General features: G+C 42.7%; 1 protein-coding gene across 3 annotated transcripts in view; it reads right to left on the bottom strand.

The window, feature by feature from the left end:
• Positions 1–19,921, bottom strand: part of METTL16 (methyltransferase 16, RNA N6-adenosine) — a 139,891-nt gene that overhangs the window by 12,306 nt on the left and 107,664 nt on the right. For all 3 annotated transcript variants that reach the window (XM_077480496.1, XM_077480494.1, XM_077480495.1), the window contains one exon: positions 19,253–19,342. In XM_077480496.1, coding sequence (XP_077336622.1) covers positions 19,253–19,342 — 90 coding nt within the window. The remainder of the gene's footprint in view (positions 1–19,252; positions 19,343–19,921) is intronic.

Raw genomic sequence — 19,921 nt, 5'->3', positions numbered from 1 at the left:
TTATATATATATATATATATATATATATATATATATATATATATGATGTTTGGGGATTCTGAGTAATTTTCTAGCACAAAAATTATGATATTTACATGTAGGAGAGGAATGTCAGAATTCACCTGGGCTGGAAGTGGTTAAAGGGTTTGTAACCCAACATTTTGATTTTCTGCCAGCCCCCATATTTTTAGCTTCCATCCTGCACTGTATAAATGTTTTTGTTAAAACTTAAGCCTCTAAATACCTTTTTCTGATGCATCTTAAGGCCAGTGATGTGACTCCCGAACGCTCTGATACTCTGATCCAGGGCTACAGCAGGAGGAGCTGAGATCTCCCTCTGACATCAGCTGGGAGTCACGTGACCACCAAGCTGGCTGCTTGGCTCCTTCCGATGTAGTCCTGGATCAGAGTATCAGAGTGGTCAAGATGCATCAGAAAAAGGTATTTAGAGGCTTCATTTCTAATAAACACTTAAACAGTGCAGAATGGAAGCTTAAAAGAGAGGGGCTAGCAGAATTTTTTTTCATTTTACTAACAGCAGCAGGGGTGGGGAGGAGACAGAGACTCCCGAGCTGATAGGCAGGGAGGGGAGGGGGGAGAGAGCGGATGGCAGAGGCATGTAAATTGACCACAGTGTCAGGGGGAGGGCAGACGCTAGCAGGATCAGCCAGGTTTTTTAGTTTAAAGAGGGGCAGGTTAGACAGCACTGTGCTGTTTAATCTGCAATAAGGAAACAGGATCTAAAATAAATAATTTTTTTTAGAGTAGAACCAGTAGAGATCCGCGCTATAGCCGAATGGCGGCTACAGCGCGGACCTGCTTTACCGGGACGACGTCAATGCACGAGCAGCCTGCGCGCCCCCTGAGGGGCGCGCTCTGTGATCAGCTGTCAGCCAATGACAGCTGATCATGTGATGACAACAGAGCTGGTAATCGGCTATTTTTCCTCCTCGCACTGTCAGCCCGATTACCGGCGGCCGTGAGAGGGACTTCAGTCCCGATCACGGCGAGCTGGCGCCAGCTCCTCAGTGCCCACCTGCCAATGCCACCTAAGAATAGGCAACAGTGCCACCCATTAGTGCCCACAGTACCACCCATCAGTACCCACAGTGCCACCCATCAGTGCCTACAATCTGCCTCAACAGTGCGGCACCTCAGTGGCACATATCAGTGCCCATCAGTGTCATCTACCAGTGCCCATCAGTGCCGCCCATCAGAGCCACCTATCGGTGCCCATCAGTCCCATCTATAAGTGGTACCTATCAGTGCCCATTAGTGCCACTCATCCGTGCCACCCATCAGTGCCTCCTTATCTGTGCCCATCAGTGCCCACCAGTTCCGCCTCATCAGCGCATTTCAATGAAGGAGAAAAATGACCTGTTTGTTATGAAATCTTGCAAACTATTAAACATGTTTTTATTTTGCATTTTTTTTGTTTGTTTAGCAAAAAATAAAACTCCCAGCTGTAATTAAATACCACCAAAAGAAAGCTCTATTTGTGGGAAAAAAATGATAAAAATTTCATTTGGGTACAGTGTTGTATAGCCACGCAATTGTCAAAGTGCATCAGCGCTGAAAATTGGTCTGGGCAGGAAGGGGGTTTAAGTGCTCAGTAAGCAAGTGGTTAAAGGAGTTGTAAAGTCCGAAGGCTTTTTTTATCTTAACCACTTCAGCCCCGGACCATTTTGCTGGTCCTTTTTTTTCCCACAAATAGAGATTTCTTTTGGTGGTATTTGATCACCCCTGTGGTTTTTATTTTTTGCGCTATAAACAAAAATAGAGCGACAATTTTGAAATAAAGCATTATTTTTTACTTTTTTGTTATAATAAATATCCCTCAAAAATATATAAAAAAAACATTTTTTTCCTCAGTTTAGGCCGATACGTATTCTTCTACATATTTTTGGTAAAAAAAAAAGCAAAAAAAAAGCAAAAAAAAAAAATCGCAATAAGCGTTTATTGGTTTGCGCTAAATTTATAGCGTTTACAAAATAGGGAATAGTTTTATGGCATTTTTATTAATATTTTTTTTTTACTAGTAATAAAGCGATTTTTATTGTGACTGCAACATTATGGCAGACACATTGGACATTTTTGGGACCATTGTCATTTATACAGCAATCAGTGCTATACAAATGCACCGATTCCTGGGCAAATGACACTGGTAGTGAAGGAGTTAACCAGGGGGTGGCAGTGTAGGGGTTAAGTGTGTCCTAGGAGCGTGTTACTAATTGTGGGGGGCATGGCTGTGTGTGTGTTAGTGAACACTGATCTCTGCTCCAATCACATGGAGCAGAGATCAGTGTCACTTGTTGCTAGGCAGAACGAGGAGATGCTGTTTACTTTGGAATCTCCCCGTTCAGCCTCCCCGTGAGACGATCGCGGGTATCCCCGTGGCGATCAAGTCTACGGGACCCGCGACCGGACTCACGGGGGTCCCGACTGGCACGTGTGCATGCCGCCGGTGGTGCACAAGCGATGACCAATTTGCCTGCTCGTGCCATTCTGCCGACGTACATCGTCGTGCGTCGGTCAGGAAGTGGTTAAATAACAAAACAGGTTTATACTTACCTGCTCTGTGCAATAGAGATGCACATAGCGGCCCGATCCTCCTCTTCTCAGGTCCCCTGCCACCAATCCTGGCTCCTCCTCTTCTCCGTGTGCCACCATAGGAAGCTGCTTTGATCCTGAGCCCTGCTGCTTGTGTCCATTAATACAGACAGAGCAGCTCAGCCCCGCCCCTGCTCCCTTGTCACATCCTGTGAGATCAGGGAGAAGAGGAGAGAGCTGCTGCAAATAGGCACAGCTCTGGTTTGAATGAGGACGCCGGTAAGTATTGAGGGCGTGAGGGAGCAATACTTTAACTTAAATTTTTTTTACCTTAATGCAAGGAATGCATTAGGTAAACAATGTTTAGGCTTTAGACCCACTTTAACATATCATGGCAGTAGGAAGATCCGGCAGCCAAAAGACCTTTCCATAATTATGGATGGCCATTTTGTCTGTGAGAGCAGGTCTCCGCACTGAAAAGATACCAACCACACCAGCTTGAAGCCAATGAATTAAAAAAAAAAAACTCCATCCATTTCCAAAATGAGCTGGCTGGGGGTGTAAGCAAAGGCAGAAGAGTGCTCGTAGACATGCAGGCATTTCTAGACCCAATTTTTATTTGGAGATCCTGTCCCCATCAACATGGGGACAAGGCAGAGCCCCCCCACTCCAATGCACCCACCCAATGCTGAGGGCATGTTGCCTGGTATGATTCAGGAAGGGGGGTGCTCACATGCCCCCCCCCTTTCCTGGCCTGCTGGGCTGCATGCTCGTATAAGGGTCAGGCATGGATTTTAAGCGGGACTCCACAACTTTTTAAAAAAAAATAATAATTTAGGCCTGGGTTTCCCCTTAATGCTGTATTTTTTTTTCGTAATTTTTAATTGCTGGCATGTTTTTTTTTTACATTCAGCTGTCAGCTGATGAGTCATCCATTGTTAAGGAAGTGTCACCAGCACACTAGGATCTCCAAAATTGGGTCCAAAACTTTTATCACATATAAAATACAAAATATTTAATCACATACAAAAATATTGTTGCTTTGTTTGATACTATGCGATTAAAGTTTTGGACCCAATTTTGGAGATCCTTGCATGCTGGCGACACTTCCTTCTCATGACTACAGTCGGTTCCAGCCATTGGCCATTTCAGCACCCAATCTAAGATTGCCCTTTGTGCAGGAACATGTTCGTTGGGAGGATTGCATTGGAGATCCATTAGTAAGGACATGGTGATGGGCTTTTTGGCCCGCTCCTTCACAACCAGCTCAATGCGATAAGTTACTGCATGAAAAAAATGTGGTAATTACCGCTCTATCGAACACCCTATTCGTTATTTAACGCAAAATTCTTCGTACATTGCACTTTCAAAAAATGGATTTGCTGATATTTTACTGCATTTTATTTGCGGTTATTTAATAATGAAATGTTCACTTGCTACTTTCACTTTAGTTTTTTTAGTTACAGTCATTTCAGTATTTTGCTGCTTTGTAACCTTTTCTGCTCATTTCATTGTCCCAAAAATCCATGCCCAAATTTGCTAGAAAGAGCCTCCAATGGTCCTTTTTGTATGTGCACAATAGAAAGCATTAGCTGAAAGATAACAGGTGCACATTTTAAAAATCACCTTTTAACATCTAAATTATGCTGAAAACCTCCAGTAATACTGTGTGCCTTTTACAAAGCCCTGTAGGGGTGCAGCTTGCAGACGACTGCGACCAATAACTATTTCATCGACAGCCTATCTGTATTGATGTTACACAGCTAGCTTGTTATTTTTCAGGCAGTGTCGAATCTTGTTTTAATATCTATTATGCACAAGGTTCTTCGTAAAATTCAAAAGCGGGAGGGGGAATAAATACAGCACTGCAGCTTTAAATGGCGAGACCGGCTGTAAAAACAATCAATTCTATCACGCCACGCTCGGCTTGAAATCACAGTTAGTCATCCTTTAAGACCTTTCACTGGCCGCTTACAATCATACCAATTTAATGCCAACTCTCTGAATTGTAATTGCCAGACTAGACATCTGCAGTTAACCCCCAACCCACGTGAAGAAAATAAAAAAGGCTTGAAATCGATAGACAACATAAGTCTCCTAGCCTAGGCTACAAAAGGAGGTCTGACAGGTCGCCCTGGCCACGATCTTACTTTCATTGTTTAACACCAGCCAATGATTATGCCGATAGTTTGATAGAAGCTGTCAGCTAATGCCTTTTTAATTTGTTAAGCCCAGAAAAATCAGTGTGCATGTCTAATCCTTAAGACAAATGGGCATTAGCAGGCTGGTCTGTCACAAGACGGCTCTACAAAAAGGTATTTATCAGACATAGGGCAGGGAGCATGTTCACCCATGGGCTATGGATGAGGATTTTTGTGCCTCCAAAACTCCATCACAGATGATATCATACAGGAGGAGATAGTGCTGTCCATATAACTCAGGTACATTAATAACAATGCAGAGAATTACAGATATCACAGCATACGACTTCCCTGCTTTGTTGAGAATAGTCAAAGCCCTCAAGGGCGCTGTATATTATTTTCACAGCATTTGCACAAAGGAAGGTAGCTATGCCATGTGCATTAATACAGGGTATTACCCTTTCAGAACAGTATATTTTGCTTTCAGTGCTGTATGAGTTTATTAATATCTGAATTTGAGAAATTTTTGAGCTTTTAATTGATTGTACAAAAATAACAAAATCTCTTTATTTCATAGGGCTATTTAGGGGAAATACATAAAAATAATAAAATTGTGCTAATTATATAAAAGTCCATATATGTGACCAAATTAATTCAGATGTACAAAGTGTCCATGCTTAATGTGATAAAGTGAATAATTCCATGATCGTGCCCATCATCAATAGTATCACAGTGAATCCACCACCAGCTGTAGAAGTTTCTTATCAGCTCAAGTTGACCCCTTATTTCAGGTGGTCGGTGAACCCCTATGGCTTAAAACCCAGCCGGGCATCTCTCCACTTCACAGGGTCATTCCACTTCTCCCAATGGTTCTCAAGGGATTCGATAGGAATTAGACACCAAAAAGAAATCAGAGGCTCCAGATAGTGTAAGATCCATAGGTTTATTAAAACAAACAGGTTTGTTTGGTATGTGCTGGCCAACACGCCAAACTTCAGGCTTTTTAGTGCTGGGAGCGAGAACTTTTATTTAATAAACCTAAGGATTTTACACTAGCTGGAGCCTCTGAATTCTTTTCGGTGTCTAATTCCTATCAAATCTCTTGAGAACCATCGGGAGAAGAGTGACCCCGTGATGTGGAGGGGCGCAACGGCTGGGTTTTAAGCCATAGGCGTTCATCGACCCCCTGTAATAAGGGGTCAATTGGAGCTGGTAAGCAGTTTCTACAGCCAGTGGTAGATTCACTGTGATAATATTGGTGATGGACACTATCATGGAATTAATTTTATCACATTAGGTGTGTACATTTGAATTCATTATTTTGGTTACATAGTCAGGTCCATAAATATTGGGACATTGACACAATTCTAATCTTTTTGGCTCTATACATGATCACAATGGATTTGAAATGAAACAAACAAGACGTGTTTTAACTGCAGACTTTCAGCTTTAATTTGAGGGTATTTACATCCAAATCAGGTGAACGGTGAAGAAATTACATCGATTTGTATATGTGCCTCCCCTTTTTAAGGGACCGAAAGTAATGGGGCAATTGGCTGCTCAGCTGTTCCATGGCCAGGTGTGTGTTATTCCCTCATTATACCATTTACAAGGAGCAGATAAAAGGTCCAGAGTTCATTTCAAGTTTGCTATTTGTATTTGGAATCTGTTGCTGTCAACTCTAAATACGAGATCCAAAGAGCAGTCACTATCAGTGAAGCAAGTCATCATTAGGCTGAAAAGACAAAACAAACCCATCAGAGAGATAGTAAAAACATTAGGTGTAGCCAAATCAACTGTTTGGAACATCCTTAAAAAAGAAAGAACACACCTGTGAGCTCAGCAACACCAAAAGACCCAGAAGACCACGGACAACAACTGTGGTGGATGACCAAAGAATTCTTTCCCTGGTGAAGAAAACCCCCTTTACAACAGTTGGCCAGATCAAGAACACTCTCCAGGAGGTAGGTGTATGTGTGTCAAAGTCAACAATCAAGAGAAGACTTCACCTGAGTGAATACAGAGGGTTCACCACAAGATGTAAACTATTGGTGAGCCTCAAAAACAGGAAGGCCAGATTAGAGTTTGCCAAACATCTAAAAAAGCCTTAACAGTTCTGGAACAACATCCTATGGACAGATGAGACCAAGATCAACTTGTACCAGAGTGATGGGAAGAGAAGAGTATGGAGAAGGAAAGGAACTGCTCACGATCCAAAGCATACCACCTCATCAGTGAAGCATGGTGGTGGTAGTGTCATGGCGTGGGCATGTGTGGCTGCCAATGGAACTGGTTCTCTTGTATTTATTGATAATGTGACTGCTGACAAAAGCAGCAGGATGAATTCTGAAGTGTTTCGGCAATATTATGTGCTCATATTCAGTAAAATGCTTCAGAACTCATTGAACGGCGCTTCACAGTGCAGATGGACAATGACCCAAAGCATACTGCGAAAGCATCCAAAGAGTTTAAGGGAAAGAAGTGGAATGTTATGCAATGGCCAAGTCAATCACCTGACCTGAATCCGATTGAACATGCATTTCACTTGCTGAAGACAAAACTGATGGGAAAATGCCCCAAGAACAAGCAGGAACAGAAGACAGTTGTAGTAGAGGCCTGGCAAAGCATCACCAGGGATGAAACCCAGCGTCTGGTGAGGTCTATGCTTTCCAGACTTCAGGTTGTAATTGACTGCAAAGGATTTGCAACCAAGTATTAAAAAGTGAAAGTTTGATGAATGATGATTGTTAATCTGTCCCATTACTTTTGGTCCCTTAAAAAGTGGGAGGCACATATACAAACCGTTGTAATTCCTACACAGTTCACCTGATTTTGATTTAAATACCCTGAAATGAAAGCTGAAATTCTACAGTTAAAGCACATCTTTGTTTCATTTCAAATCCATTGTGGTGGTGTATAGAGCCAAAAAGATTAGAATTGTGTTGCTGTCCCAATATTTATGAACTTGACTGTATATGGACTTTTATATAATTAGCTAAATTTTATTATTTTGATTGTGATTCTGTTGCACAAAATTGCTGCTTAACGTTTGTTTGTAGGGACAGATGTTATTTAGCGCAGTTTTTCACTTTTTACATATTTAGGGGAAAACATGCACTAAAAACATAATAAAAAAGCAATATTTATTAATGCTCTTAACACCAATGGCAGGAATACACAATAAGAAAATAAGGAAAAAATTTCCATTCTGCGAACGATCAGCCGATTTTCTACTCGTTGATGCCCAGCAAGTAATACCCAATATCGATATTGTGAACGAAAAAGATTTAAAAAAATTGTATTGTATCGCTTGCGAACGAACAATACTCTATTAGTTGGTGTGAAGGTCATCCGTAAAACATCTCGAACATCATCACGCATGAGCGGAACTAGTAGATGACCCCACTTGTACGCGAGACGTCAACACTACGTATGAAATCGATTGCTCTTTCGAAGATATTTTTTGATTGGTTAATGTTGGCGACGATTTCAACCAACGAACTCTGTTTCATTGGTCGGTGGTCGAGCGATGAGCGATTTTCTAACCATGTATTACTGCTTTTAGTCTCCCAAGATGAAAGCACCCAAAATAAAGCAGGCACACATTTATTCAACACTTGCTGAATGTCAGTTACAATTTGCATATTCATCGTCTGTCCCCACACTATAATCACATGACCAAAAATGATGCGCCATTTATTAACATGTACAGAAAAAAGTGACTGTGGATGTTTGTGGAGCCGTCTTTGTAATAAATTGATAATTTGCTTTACTTTGGTCTTTTAACCTTTTTTTCTCTGCTTGTAAAATCACCAGAATCAAAGTCTTTGTTACCCCAGCTCTACCCTGTTCTCTTTGTATTGCTTCCTGGTTTTCTTGCCAGTTCCTCTCCTTTTATATTAAAAACTGACCACATTAAGCAGGAGAACACTGTGGTCAGTACTCTAGCTCTGCTGGGAGCTCAACCTGCTCTCCTCCAATGATCAGACTTATTCTGACAAGCCCCCTCTGTACCGCCATTCACTGGGAAGCTCAGTGTACTGATGCTTCTCCTACCCCCAGCTCTTATGCAGCTGAGAACAGAGGGTATGTGATCACTTATAAAAAAAAAAAAAAAAGTATTTATAATGCTTTTTTTTATCTCTATATACAAATGTTTTGTCTTTCATTTCAGTTTAACTGAATGGGTTGTTTAACAAGGAGATGGTTTACAATCACTTTAGGCTGGCCATAGACAAGGCAAATTTTGGCCAGTTTCTGATGAACTAGCAGAAAGTCTCTCAGACAGTGGTCTTGTCAGCTGTCTCCCTCTAAACATCCCTTAGAGGTAAACCCCACAGTCAAGAGAGAGATACCACAAATGTCCCAACCCTCTGAAAAGTTGGGGTACAGCTTCCTGTAGATGAAGGTTTTTCTGAGGGTTTAACAATCTCAAAGATTAAAGCGGAGTTCCAACCACAAGTGGGACTTCCGCTCATTTTCTATCCTATACCTATCTTTGGACAGGTCACCTGTTCCCACTTCCGGGAGTCCGGGTCGTGGTCCGTGACTTCACCACGGGGCTCCCTGCTCCTCCTCTCCCTTTCGCCGGGCCAGTAGGGTAGAGGAATAGGGCCTTGAGCATGCGCAGTAAGGTTCCCAGCATGATGCCATAAGGCCCCTTAATTCGAGTGAAGAGAGCTCTTAAGGCCCAAGACATTTTGGACAATTTCATGCTCCCAACTTTGTGGGAACAGTTTTGGGAAGACCTCTTCCTGTTCAAACATGACTGCGCACCAGTGCACAAAGCAAGGTCCATAAAGACGTGGATGAACGAGTTTGGAGTGACAAGACAATGCGGCTTCCACATACGGTACGTTTGCACACTGCTAAACAGTGCAATTGGTTTTCTGGCTAGCTGGTAAGTGTGCTGGGAAAATTTCTGTTTTGTTTGTGCTGTGCAAAGGCCTTCCATATTCACCTTACTTTAAAAGCTAGATATAAAGTGCGGTGGTTGCCATTTTTGTTTAGATTGTTGGAATTAGCGAGGAAACACTGGGTGCCTTCAGCTGCCAATTTGCTGTGGTGGACTTCTAGTCTTTTCCTGTGCCTTTAACCACTTAAACCCCAGACCATTTGGCTGGCCAAAGACCAGAGCACTTTTTTGCGATTTGGCACTGCGTCACTTCAACTGACAATTGTGCGACGTGGCTCCCAAAAAAAATTGACGTCCTTTTTTCCCCACAAATAGAGCTTTCTTTTAGTGGTATTTGATCACCTCTGCAATTTTTATTTCTTACGCCATTAACAAAAAAAAGCGTAAATTTTGAAAAAAATAATGCATTTTTTTTTACTTTTTGCTATAACAAATATCCCCAAAAAATATTAAAAAAAACCCCTATTTTTTTCCCCTCAGTTAAGGCCGATACGTATTCTTCTACATATTTTTGGTAAAAAAAAAAAAAAATCGCAATAAGCGTTTGGTTTGCGCAAAAGTTATAGCGTCTACAAAATAGGGGTTTTATGGCATTTTCATTAATATTTTTTCTTTCTTACTAGTAATGGCAGCGGTCTGTGATTTTTATCGTGACTGCGACATTATGGCGGACGCATCGGACAATTTTGAGACCACTGTCATTTTTACAGCGATAAGTGCTATAAAATTGCACTGATTGCTGTAAAAATGACACTGGCAGTGAAGGGGTTAACCACTATCTGGCCAGAAAGGGGTTAAGTGTGTCCTAGGGAGTGATTCTAACTGTTAGGGGGCGTGGCTATGAGTGACACGTCACTGATCACCACTCCCGATCACAGGGAGCATTGATCAGTGACAGTGTCACTAGGCAGAACGGGGAGATGCTTGTTTACATTAGCATCTCTCTGTTCTTCCTCTCCATGAGATGATCGCAGGTATCCCCGCGGACATTGAGTCTCTGGGACCCGCGATCCTACTCACGGAGCACGCAGCAGGGTCGCGCACGCCGTTAGTGGCGCACAAACATATATACAGGTATGTCCATTTTCCCAGCTGTGCCATTCTGCCAATGAATATGTACATGTGGTGGTCGGGAAGTGGTTAAGAAAATAGGATTTTTTGTACTCACCGTAAAATCCTTTTCTCTGTAATTCACCGACCGACACAGCTCCCCTCTTAGCCATTGGGTTGTTATGCCCACCACTAGGAGAATACTAGGCATTAGTTGTTATACAACACTCAGAACTCTTTAGTTCCGCCCAGGGGGCGGTCCCTTGGGGATCAACCCTCCAGCCCACCATCCAGTCATCAGTACATCAACAAGCAGTATAACGTAAAGAGAAAAAGGAGGGGTGGGTGCTGTGTCGGTCGGTGAATTACAGAGAAAAGGATTTTACGGTGAGTACAAAAAATACTATTTTCCCTTATATTCACCAACCGACACAGCTCCTCTCTTAGCCATCAGGACGTCCCCATCAGTGCGAAACGAGGGGTGGGAAAACAGCATAGAAGCTTCAGCCACCATGGCAAGTGGGAACTAGTTACCCACAAAAAACAACAGTGCGTGGAGAAATCCACCACAAAACCAGGGTACCCGCAACAGGAGTGACTACCCACAACCGCACCAAAAACTGCGGAATGTAATGCAACAGTGCATTAACAGTACTGCGTTTTTATCAAGAAAACAGGAAAAAGAAAATATATTGCATATTCAATTGCAACTATACGGCCGCCTGCAAAACTTTGCAGCCAAAACAGCCATCACCTGATGCACTGACATCTACCTTGTAGAACTTGGCAAACGTGTGGACAGATGACTGGGTCGCCGCTTTACACACCTGAGCGACAGACGCTTGGTATCGGAAGGCCCAAGACGTTCCCAATGCCCTTGTGGAGTGGGCTGTGACCGGAAAGGGGGGCACCTGCCCCTTGAAGGCATAGGCTTGCACTACAATCTGTCTGATCCACCTGGAAATGGTGGCCGACGAGACCGCCATGCCTCTCTTTGAACCAGCCACTGAAGCAAACAGTGAGTCTGACTTCCAAAAGGGAGCAGTGGCAGACAAATACACTTTAAGAGCCCGAACCCCGTAAAGAGCGCGAAGGGCCACTTCCCTAGGGTGTTTCGGCTTAGGACACAGATGGTAACACAATATCCTTATTGATATGAAAAGCCGAGACCACTTTCGGCAGAAAAGACAGTTGCTGACGCAACACCACCTTATCCTTGTGGGTAACCAGATAAGGCAACTTGCAGGACAAAGCTGTCAGTTCCGAAACCCTCCTGCCCGATGTGATGGCCACTAGAAAGACCACTTTCTGGGAAAGAGTCAACAGGGGAATCTCCCCGATATTTTCAAAAAGGCAGTTTTTGAAGCGCCAATAACACCAGGTTCAAATCCCACGGGGGTAACGGTGGACACACCGGAGGGACTACATGTTGCACCCCCTGAACAAAGGTACTCACTAATGAGTGGGACGCCAGGGGTCACTGAAAAAAAAGACAGCCAAGACTGATAATTGCCCCTTAATGGTGCTTAACGCCAATTTCTGGTCTACTCCTTGCTGAAGAAACAGCAAGATCCTGGATATAGAAAAAGGAGCGCAGATGCCATCCTTTCTCCTCACACATGGAGATGTAAGCCTTCCAGGTACGATGATATATCTTCTGAGAAGATTTCCGCACCCTCAACATAGTTGGGATCACCGAGTCCAACAGACCCGGTTCCTCAATAGCCATGCCGTTAAAGCCAGTGATGGTAAAGCAGGATGGACAATCGGACCTTGAGACAGAAGGTCCTCTCGTAACGGCAGTCGCCATGGGGCGTCCGCCACCAGGCGCACTAGGTCTGTGTACCAAGGACGCTGAGGTCAATATCTGGGGCAATCAGTATTACTGGGATCCCCTCGACTTCCACTCTGCATAGTAGATGTGGTAAGTTTCAGTTGAGGGAAGGCGTAGATCAGCTGGTACTGATCCCATGGAGCCACTAGCACGTCTGCCCACAGATCTCTTGTCCTGGACACGAATCTCGGCACCTTCCGATTGAGACAGGAGGCCAGAAGATCCACGTCTGGTGCGCCCCACCTCAGGCACAGTAGCCTGAATACCGGATGCAATGTCCATTCTCCTGGGTTCGGCATCTGGCGACTCAGATAGACCCCATGCCAGTTCTCCACTCTGGGGATGTAAATGGCCGACAGGGCTGGTACGTGTCGCTCTGCCCACCGATGTATGCGAGCGACCTCCCGTGCGGCGGCTAAGCTTCTTGTTCCCCCTTGGTGATTGACGTATGCCACAACCGTGCCATTGTCTGACTGGATCCTGATAGGACGCCCCTGAAATCTCATTGACCATGTGGAGAGGCACAGCCAACCAGAGGCCCTGAGCCGACTGAACTCCCATCACTCCACCCCAGCCGGATAGGCTGCGTCCGTTGTGATCACTGTCCACTTCAGAGGTAGGAACAACTTCCCAGACTGAATCACCGGGGACCCTCAGCCACCAGATCAGTGAATCTCTGACTGACTTACCTGGATCTCTCGATCCAGGGACGACTGAGATTTGTCCCATTTTCTCCTTCTGCAGGACTCTGGTGTGGAACTGGGCATATGGTAGTGCTTCGAAGGAGGCTACCATGAGTCCCAGGACTCGCATGCAGAAGCAGAGCGACGACCACTTGCAGTTCATCAGCAGTTTTACCGCGGATCTGAGAGTCTGCAGTTCGTCTGAAGGGAGAAAAACTCTCGCTTCCCTGGAGTTCAGCAGCAAGCCCAAGTACTTCAGACGCTGGGTCGGTACAATCACCGACTTCTTTAGGTGCAACAGCCACCCAAAATTCTTGCATATGCTATTTTGTATATGCTATAACTTTTGCGCAAACCAATTAATATACGCTTATTGTGATTTTTTTTTTTTACCAAAAATATGTAGAAGAATACGTATTGGCTTAAACTGAGAAAAAATTTTTTTTATATATTTTTGGGGGATATTTATTATAGCAAAAAGTTAAAAGATAATGCGTTTTTTTTACAATTGTCAGCCTTTTTTTTCGTTTATAGCGCAAAAAATAAAACGCAGAGGTGATCAAATACCACCAAAAGAAAGCTCTATTTGTGGGGAAAAAAAAGGACGTCAATTTTGTTTGGGAGCCATGTCGTATTACCATGCAATTGTTAAATCAGTTAAATCAACGCAGTGGCGAATCGCAAAAAGTGGTCTGGTCTTTGGGCAGCCAAATGGTCCGGGGGCTTAAGTGGTTAAAGTTTTGGAATGCCCCAGCCAGAGACCAGACCTGAATCCCATTAAAAACTGGAGGATGATCTGAAGAGGGCTGTGCACAGGAGATGCCCTCGCAATCTGACAGATTTGAAGTGTTTTTGCAAAGAAGAGTGGGCAAATATTGCCAAGTCAAGATGTGCCATGCTGATAGACTCATAGCCAAAAAAACTGAGTGCTGTAATAAAATCAAAAGGTGCAGCAACAAAGTATTCGTTTAAGGGTGTGCACACTTATGCAACCATATAATTTTTTATTTTTATACCTTTTATCTAAAAGATTTCAGTTTGTTGTTCAACTGAGTTGTACAGTTTATAGGTCACATTCAAAGTGGAAAAAGTTCTGAAATTATTTATCTTTTCACATTTTTTTACATCACAGAAAGCTGACATTTTAACAGGGATGGGTAAACTTTTTTTCCCCCATTCAGTCCATGGGCTGAACGAAAAAAAAAGAACTTAACAGATTCCTCCATTTACATTAATCGCTGTGGATGAAGAAATCTCTGCCACAAAAAGTGAAAAAAATATGTTGAAGCATAGGAGCGATCCACCCAATGACCACCCCAGGCCCCTCATGCTTGGGCATATACGCTCTTTTTCTTTCTTACCCGTGGAGGAGAAATGTCCTCCTACAGCATTAAAATCACTGACATATGTATTGTGAAAGTACACCCTGCTGCTGTCAGAATTAACAGATCAGTACTGCAGCTGAATGGCGTTCCTGCAAAGCAAAGGTAAACAATAAAAACACAAAACTTTTTTTGCTCGTAACTTGTAAACTTTCCAGGCTAGGGTCTTTCTAAGACTAACATCTTTCGAGACCTTGTGTAAATATATGCCCCAGACTGTGCCATGCTGTACCCTAAACTAATAGGCAGAAACCAGGTTGGCCAGGGAAAAAGGGACAAAAAAAAGCAGGCATCTCTTCTTATTACGTGTTTGCTACAGACATCTTTTATGGGGTGACTTTTGGGTTAGAGTACCAGGAATGGCATCCAGAAAAGGGGGGGGGGGGGGGGGAGTCCCAGCAATTAGGTTGCATGGTGCCAGATGAGCCAATTTATAATTTAAAAAGGTGTCTCCACGTGACTATCTTTTCCCTAGTAAATCCTGAAATTAAATTAATAGCCTGTTGCCTTCTCACTTATACATTTTGACCCCATATTTGGCATACTTGTGGGGAGAGATTGTGTGAAAGCAAGACGGCCAGAAAAATTAATGAGAGACTCATCTATGACATTTTGTTGGGGCATATACAAGTCTGCAAATTTTTGGTTTAACTGATTTACGAGGGGTGGAATTTTGTGGAGCCGATCATATTCAGGGTCACCCCAAGGACGACAGAATTCATTGTTGTTGAAATGCATAAATCACATTATATTCTTGTATCTATGCCTGCTATGGCAGCAGAGAACACAGGTATATGATGAATCGGGTCTGTGGACCAATGACGCGACTCTTTTTTTGTTTTGTTTAGTAATGCCCATGTTGAGGGTTAGGCCCAATTCCATTCAAATAATCTGGCAAAGAACGAATCTGGGTTGGCGGCGATAAATTTCTTGCCATATAAATTGATTTTATCCAATATCGATACAAAATTTTCAGTGGAAAACAGCTAAAAAACAATAAAAATAAAAAATAAACAAACAACGGGAGTTAAATTTGCTGTTTTTACCTGAATTCAGGGTTGGGCAGGGAATGGGGGAAGTACAGGTGCTGCAGAATCTGTGGGCTGCCAATCAGGATTCAAAAGCACACCAGGAAGGACACTAGGGGCTCTACGAGCCTGTGTTCTAATTCTTGGTGACTCAGCAACCTGGGCATGGGGTCGGGTGCGCTTGACCTTAGTAGGAATCCCTTCTCCATCGCCTGAGCTATCCGTCAGGGTACCACTACTCTCTACAGGTTTGCATTCTGGGCCAGATTCTGACTGCCTCTCACTCCCATCTTACATACTCAGAATCCTGTAGGCCTCTTCACTACTGTACCTTTCCTTGTTCAATTTGGCCACTAAATTTACAGGTACCTAGTGTAACTCATGGGTTAAAAAAAAAAAAAAAAAAAAGCACCTGGCTGTCAGGGACTGCTTGTATGGCTACAAAAAAAATTACCTGTTAGTGCTAGCAGAGACCAGGCCTGATCCTGCCAATACTGCGGTTCTGTGTGTATCAGAAGTGACAGTGATCTGACACTGCACTTGTTTGTTGGGGGGGGGGGGGGGGGGGGGGGGGGTTGGGCAGAGGGGCTAAATGCAGGTGCTGGCAAGTGTTGGGGCTGATTATGCCAACGCTGCATTTTTTGGTGACACTAGTCTAGTTCTGATCAAAGATATTGATCCATTCAGACACTATACTAGTAATGGAGGTGTATAGTGTCTCTGTGATCGTGTTACTGGCAATCAAAGGGTTAAACTTTAATAGTGAATATTTGGCAGACAAACGGACGCTAATCTATCTGGCGTCAATTGTGCCACTAATACAGTGAACAGGAAAAAATATCTGTACAATATACTGACACTGTAACAAGGCAATGAAAGGGTTAACTGGGGCGATCGAGGAGTTAAAATGTATTAGTGAATATGTGTTGTGTAACTTGGCACTATCTGGGATTTTTAACTATAACAGCCACTAACGCTATCTGGCGCCACCCGTGACACTAATACAGTGATCAGCAAAAAATGCATACACTGTACCTAATGACAAATGGTAAATGTGCCTAACTGTGATTTATTGTCAGTGCGGTGCTTTAACCACTTTAGACTCTGAAGAATTTACCCCCTTCTTGATCAAAGCACTTTTTGTGATACGGCACTGCGTCACTTTAACAGACAATTGCGTGGCCGAGCGACGTTGCACCCAAACAAAATCGGTGTTCTTTTTTTCCCACAAATAGAGTTTTCTTTTGGTGCCATTTGATCATCTCTGCATTTTTTATTTTTTGCTTTATAAACAAAAAAGGAGCGCCAATTTTGAAAAAACACATTATTCTTTACTTTTTGCTATAATAAATCCCCCCCCCCCCCCAAAAAAAAATATTTATAATATATATATATATATATATATATATATATATATATATATATATATAATTTCTCTCTCAGTTTAGGCCGATATATATTCTACATATTTTTGGTAAAAACAAAAGAAGAAAAAAATAAACAGAATAAGCATATATTGATTGGTTTGTGCAAAAGTTAAAGCGTCTACCAAATGGGGGATAGTGTTATAGCATTTTTATTAATCATTTTTTTATGGTGGAAAACTGCGATTTTTATCGTGATTGTGACATTGCGGTGGACACATCAGACACTTGACACTATTTTGGGACCAGTGACATTTATATATCGATCAGTGCTATAAAAATGTACTGATTACTGTGTAAATAACACTGGCAGGTGAAAGGGTTAAACACTATGGGGTGATTAAGGGGTTAAGTGTATCCTAGTGATGCTAACTGGGGGGGGGGCTCACTACAACATGACAGAGATCACTGCTCCCAATGACAGGGAGCAGTAGATCACTGTCATGTTGCTAGGCAGAACAGGGAAATGCCTTGTTTCCAAAGGCATCGCCCCATTCTGCCGATTCGTGTCACGATCGCAGGCTCCCGGCAGACAGAGTCAGTGGGACCCACGGGCACACTCACATAGTACGCGGCGGGCGGGCCCACTAAGCCCCATCTGAAAGGGGACATACAGGTACGCCTATTTGCCCAGCCGTGCAATTGTGCCAATGCACATCGTCGTGCGCTGGTCGGCAAGCAGTTAACTCACTGATGTTTTCTTTTCCCTCTCTGGAACCAAAAAGGGCCCAACGAGAGAAGAGGACATCATTCCCTGTGCCTGTGTGTTGTACACACAGGCACAGGAAGATCTGATTTGCCAGAACCGATCACCAGGTCCCAGCCAAAAATCCTTGGCTTGGACCTGGTAACTGATTGGTTAGATGGAAGCACAGCACCCCCAGGCCGGCGGGTGTGTGCGCGCCCTCAGCTTGGGAACATGCAGGAATATTTATACGTGTGATCCGTGATAAGGCACACAGCTGCTGCCCTGTAGCAGTAAAACTTCTATAGGGTGGACAGCAACTGGTTAAACCAGCTTTAGCAGCAATGTAGAGAAAAGTTTTAATGGAAGAGAAAAAATTTTGGGGAAAAAAATTTAGCAAGCAGAATTAGCTTCGACTTATCTAGCAGAGCTGAAAAAAATACATCCATCCTTCTAGGAACTTATCAAAAAATGTATGCATACTGCTAATGGGAGCAATTGAGGCCTACATTTTTTATGTTTTCCAGTGTCCAATCCTCCTGTAGGTGGCAGTATAACCCAAAAGCGTCCATCAATGGACAAGAAAGTAATGGTTCCACTTAGCAGTTGTATGTAGGTAGCTTTACTCTCTCTGCTCTATGTGCTGAGAGATTGCAGGGGTTAGGAAAGGTGTCTCACACAGTAACATTTCAGTGTGCTGTTCTGGGGACTAGTGGTAATCATGGTTACATGCCAGGTATCACTGCAGCAAAGAAACCCAAACTTGACATTAGAAGTGTTTGCTTTTCAGCCAGAACTTACTAGGGCACAAAGAAAATTTGTGTTCTGTTTCCTTTACTGGATTTTCTATAGACATGGAATAGGTTGGTTGTTCACAAGAATGGATTTTCAGTATAAATGCAATAATTTGTCTGAAAGGGCAAAATTGGCCTGTAAAAGCTGTGATCGAAATAAGTGGACCCTGGTTTTGGACAGAATTTAAAAACCTAGCATGTTTTTTTTTTTGGAAATTTCTTTTTATTATATTTAAAATGCAATTCAGTTACAAGTCAACTAACAGTAGACAACACAAACCCCCCCCCCCCACCAAAAAAAATAGATACCACAGTACCGGTGGCTACAACAGCAATTCCAGTTGTCAGTCATACAAAAGTTGAAGAACAAAATCATACAGTGTGTAAATAGTGCTTATCAAGGGTCCACGAGATACAATAGGGATCAAGCAAAAATAAATAATAATCAGACGAGTTCCTGGTAACCTCAAAGAACAAAGGAGACTGCCACAGAGCAACTAATTATGTAGATTAAAATAGGGATCATAGGAGAGACATGAGGGATGTGATATATGCCATATAACAACTAGCATAAGTTTGAATATTTACATGTTACACCCAAAAATGGACAGATTGGCTAATTGTACAGCAATGGTCTAGAGATGTTTATTATAATGATGAGTAACTTTCATCTTTTATTCTCTAGGGGAAATGCAAGGAGTCGTGTGCCAACAAGAAACTTAGAAACAATCATTTTTTTTGTTGGTTACAACAACTTGTTACCTACCGGGATGGTCACATCATCATAGAAGCTCCATGCCAGCGCCCAACGCATGGTTTTTCCCTGATAAAATTCTGTATATGCAACTTTAGATACCTATAATAAAATATAAGACACAATTTTAACATAGTGGTGAATACTGCCGCAAACATGCCAAGCATTTGCTACGTGGTGTACATCTCTGAATTGGCAGGCAATATAGTCTTATTAGTTTATTAAGCTTAACTCCAATACTGAGATTTGAACCTAGCAGACACAGTTTGCTCTAATACCTACAAGAAGTGTTACTGAAGATCATAATTACATGTGGGTCAATCTAGTTTTGGCTTAAATAACAAAACCTGTAATTGCTAGTGTTACCCTAAACACATGTATCAACTAATGTCCTTTAGTCCACAAATCTATTGCACCAAATACTGACAAATTCATTTTTTGAACCATTATTTATTTTCCTGCATATTTTGAGACATTGGGGTTGATTTACTAAAGGCAAAACCACTTTGCACTGCAGATGCATTGGAAGTGCTGTCGTTTTAGATCTGAAATAAGGGGAAGCTCTGCTGATTTTATCATCCAATCATGTACAAGCAAAAATGCTGTTTTTTTTCCCTTGCATATCCCCTACAGCGACTGCACTTCCAAGTGCACTTGCAGTGCAAAATGGATAAATAAACC

The sequence above is a fragment of the Lithobates pipiens genome, unplaced genomic scaffold, assembly GCF_037356315.1.
Source record: "Lithobates pipiens isolate NorthernLeopardFrog02 unplaced genomic scaffold, aLitPip1_a1.2 Scaffold_16, whole genome shotgun sequence".
Classification (NCBI taxonomy): Eukaryota; Metazoa; Chordata; class Amphibia; order Anura; family Ranidae; genus Lithobates; species Lithobates pipiens.
This window is presented reverse-complemented; position numbering and strand designations above follow the sequence as displayed.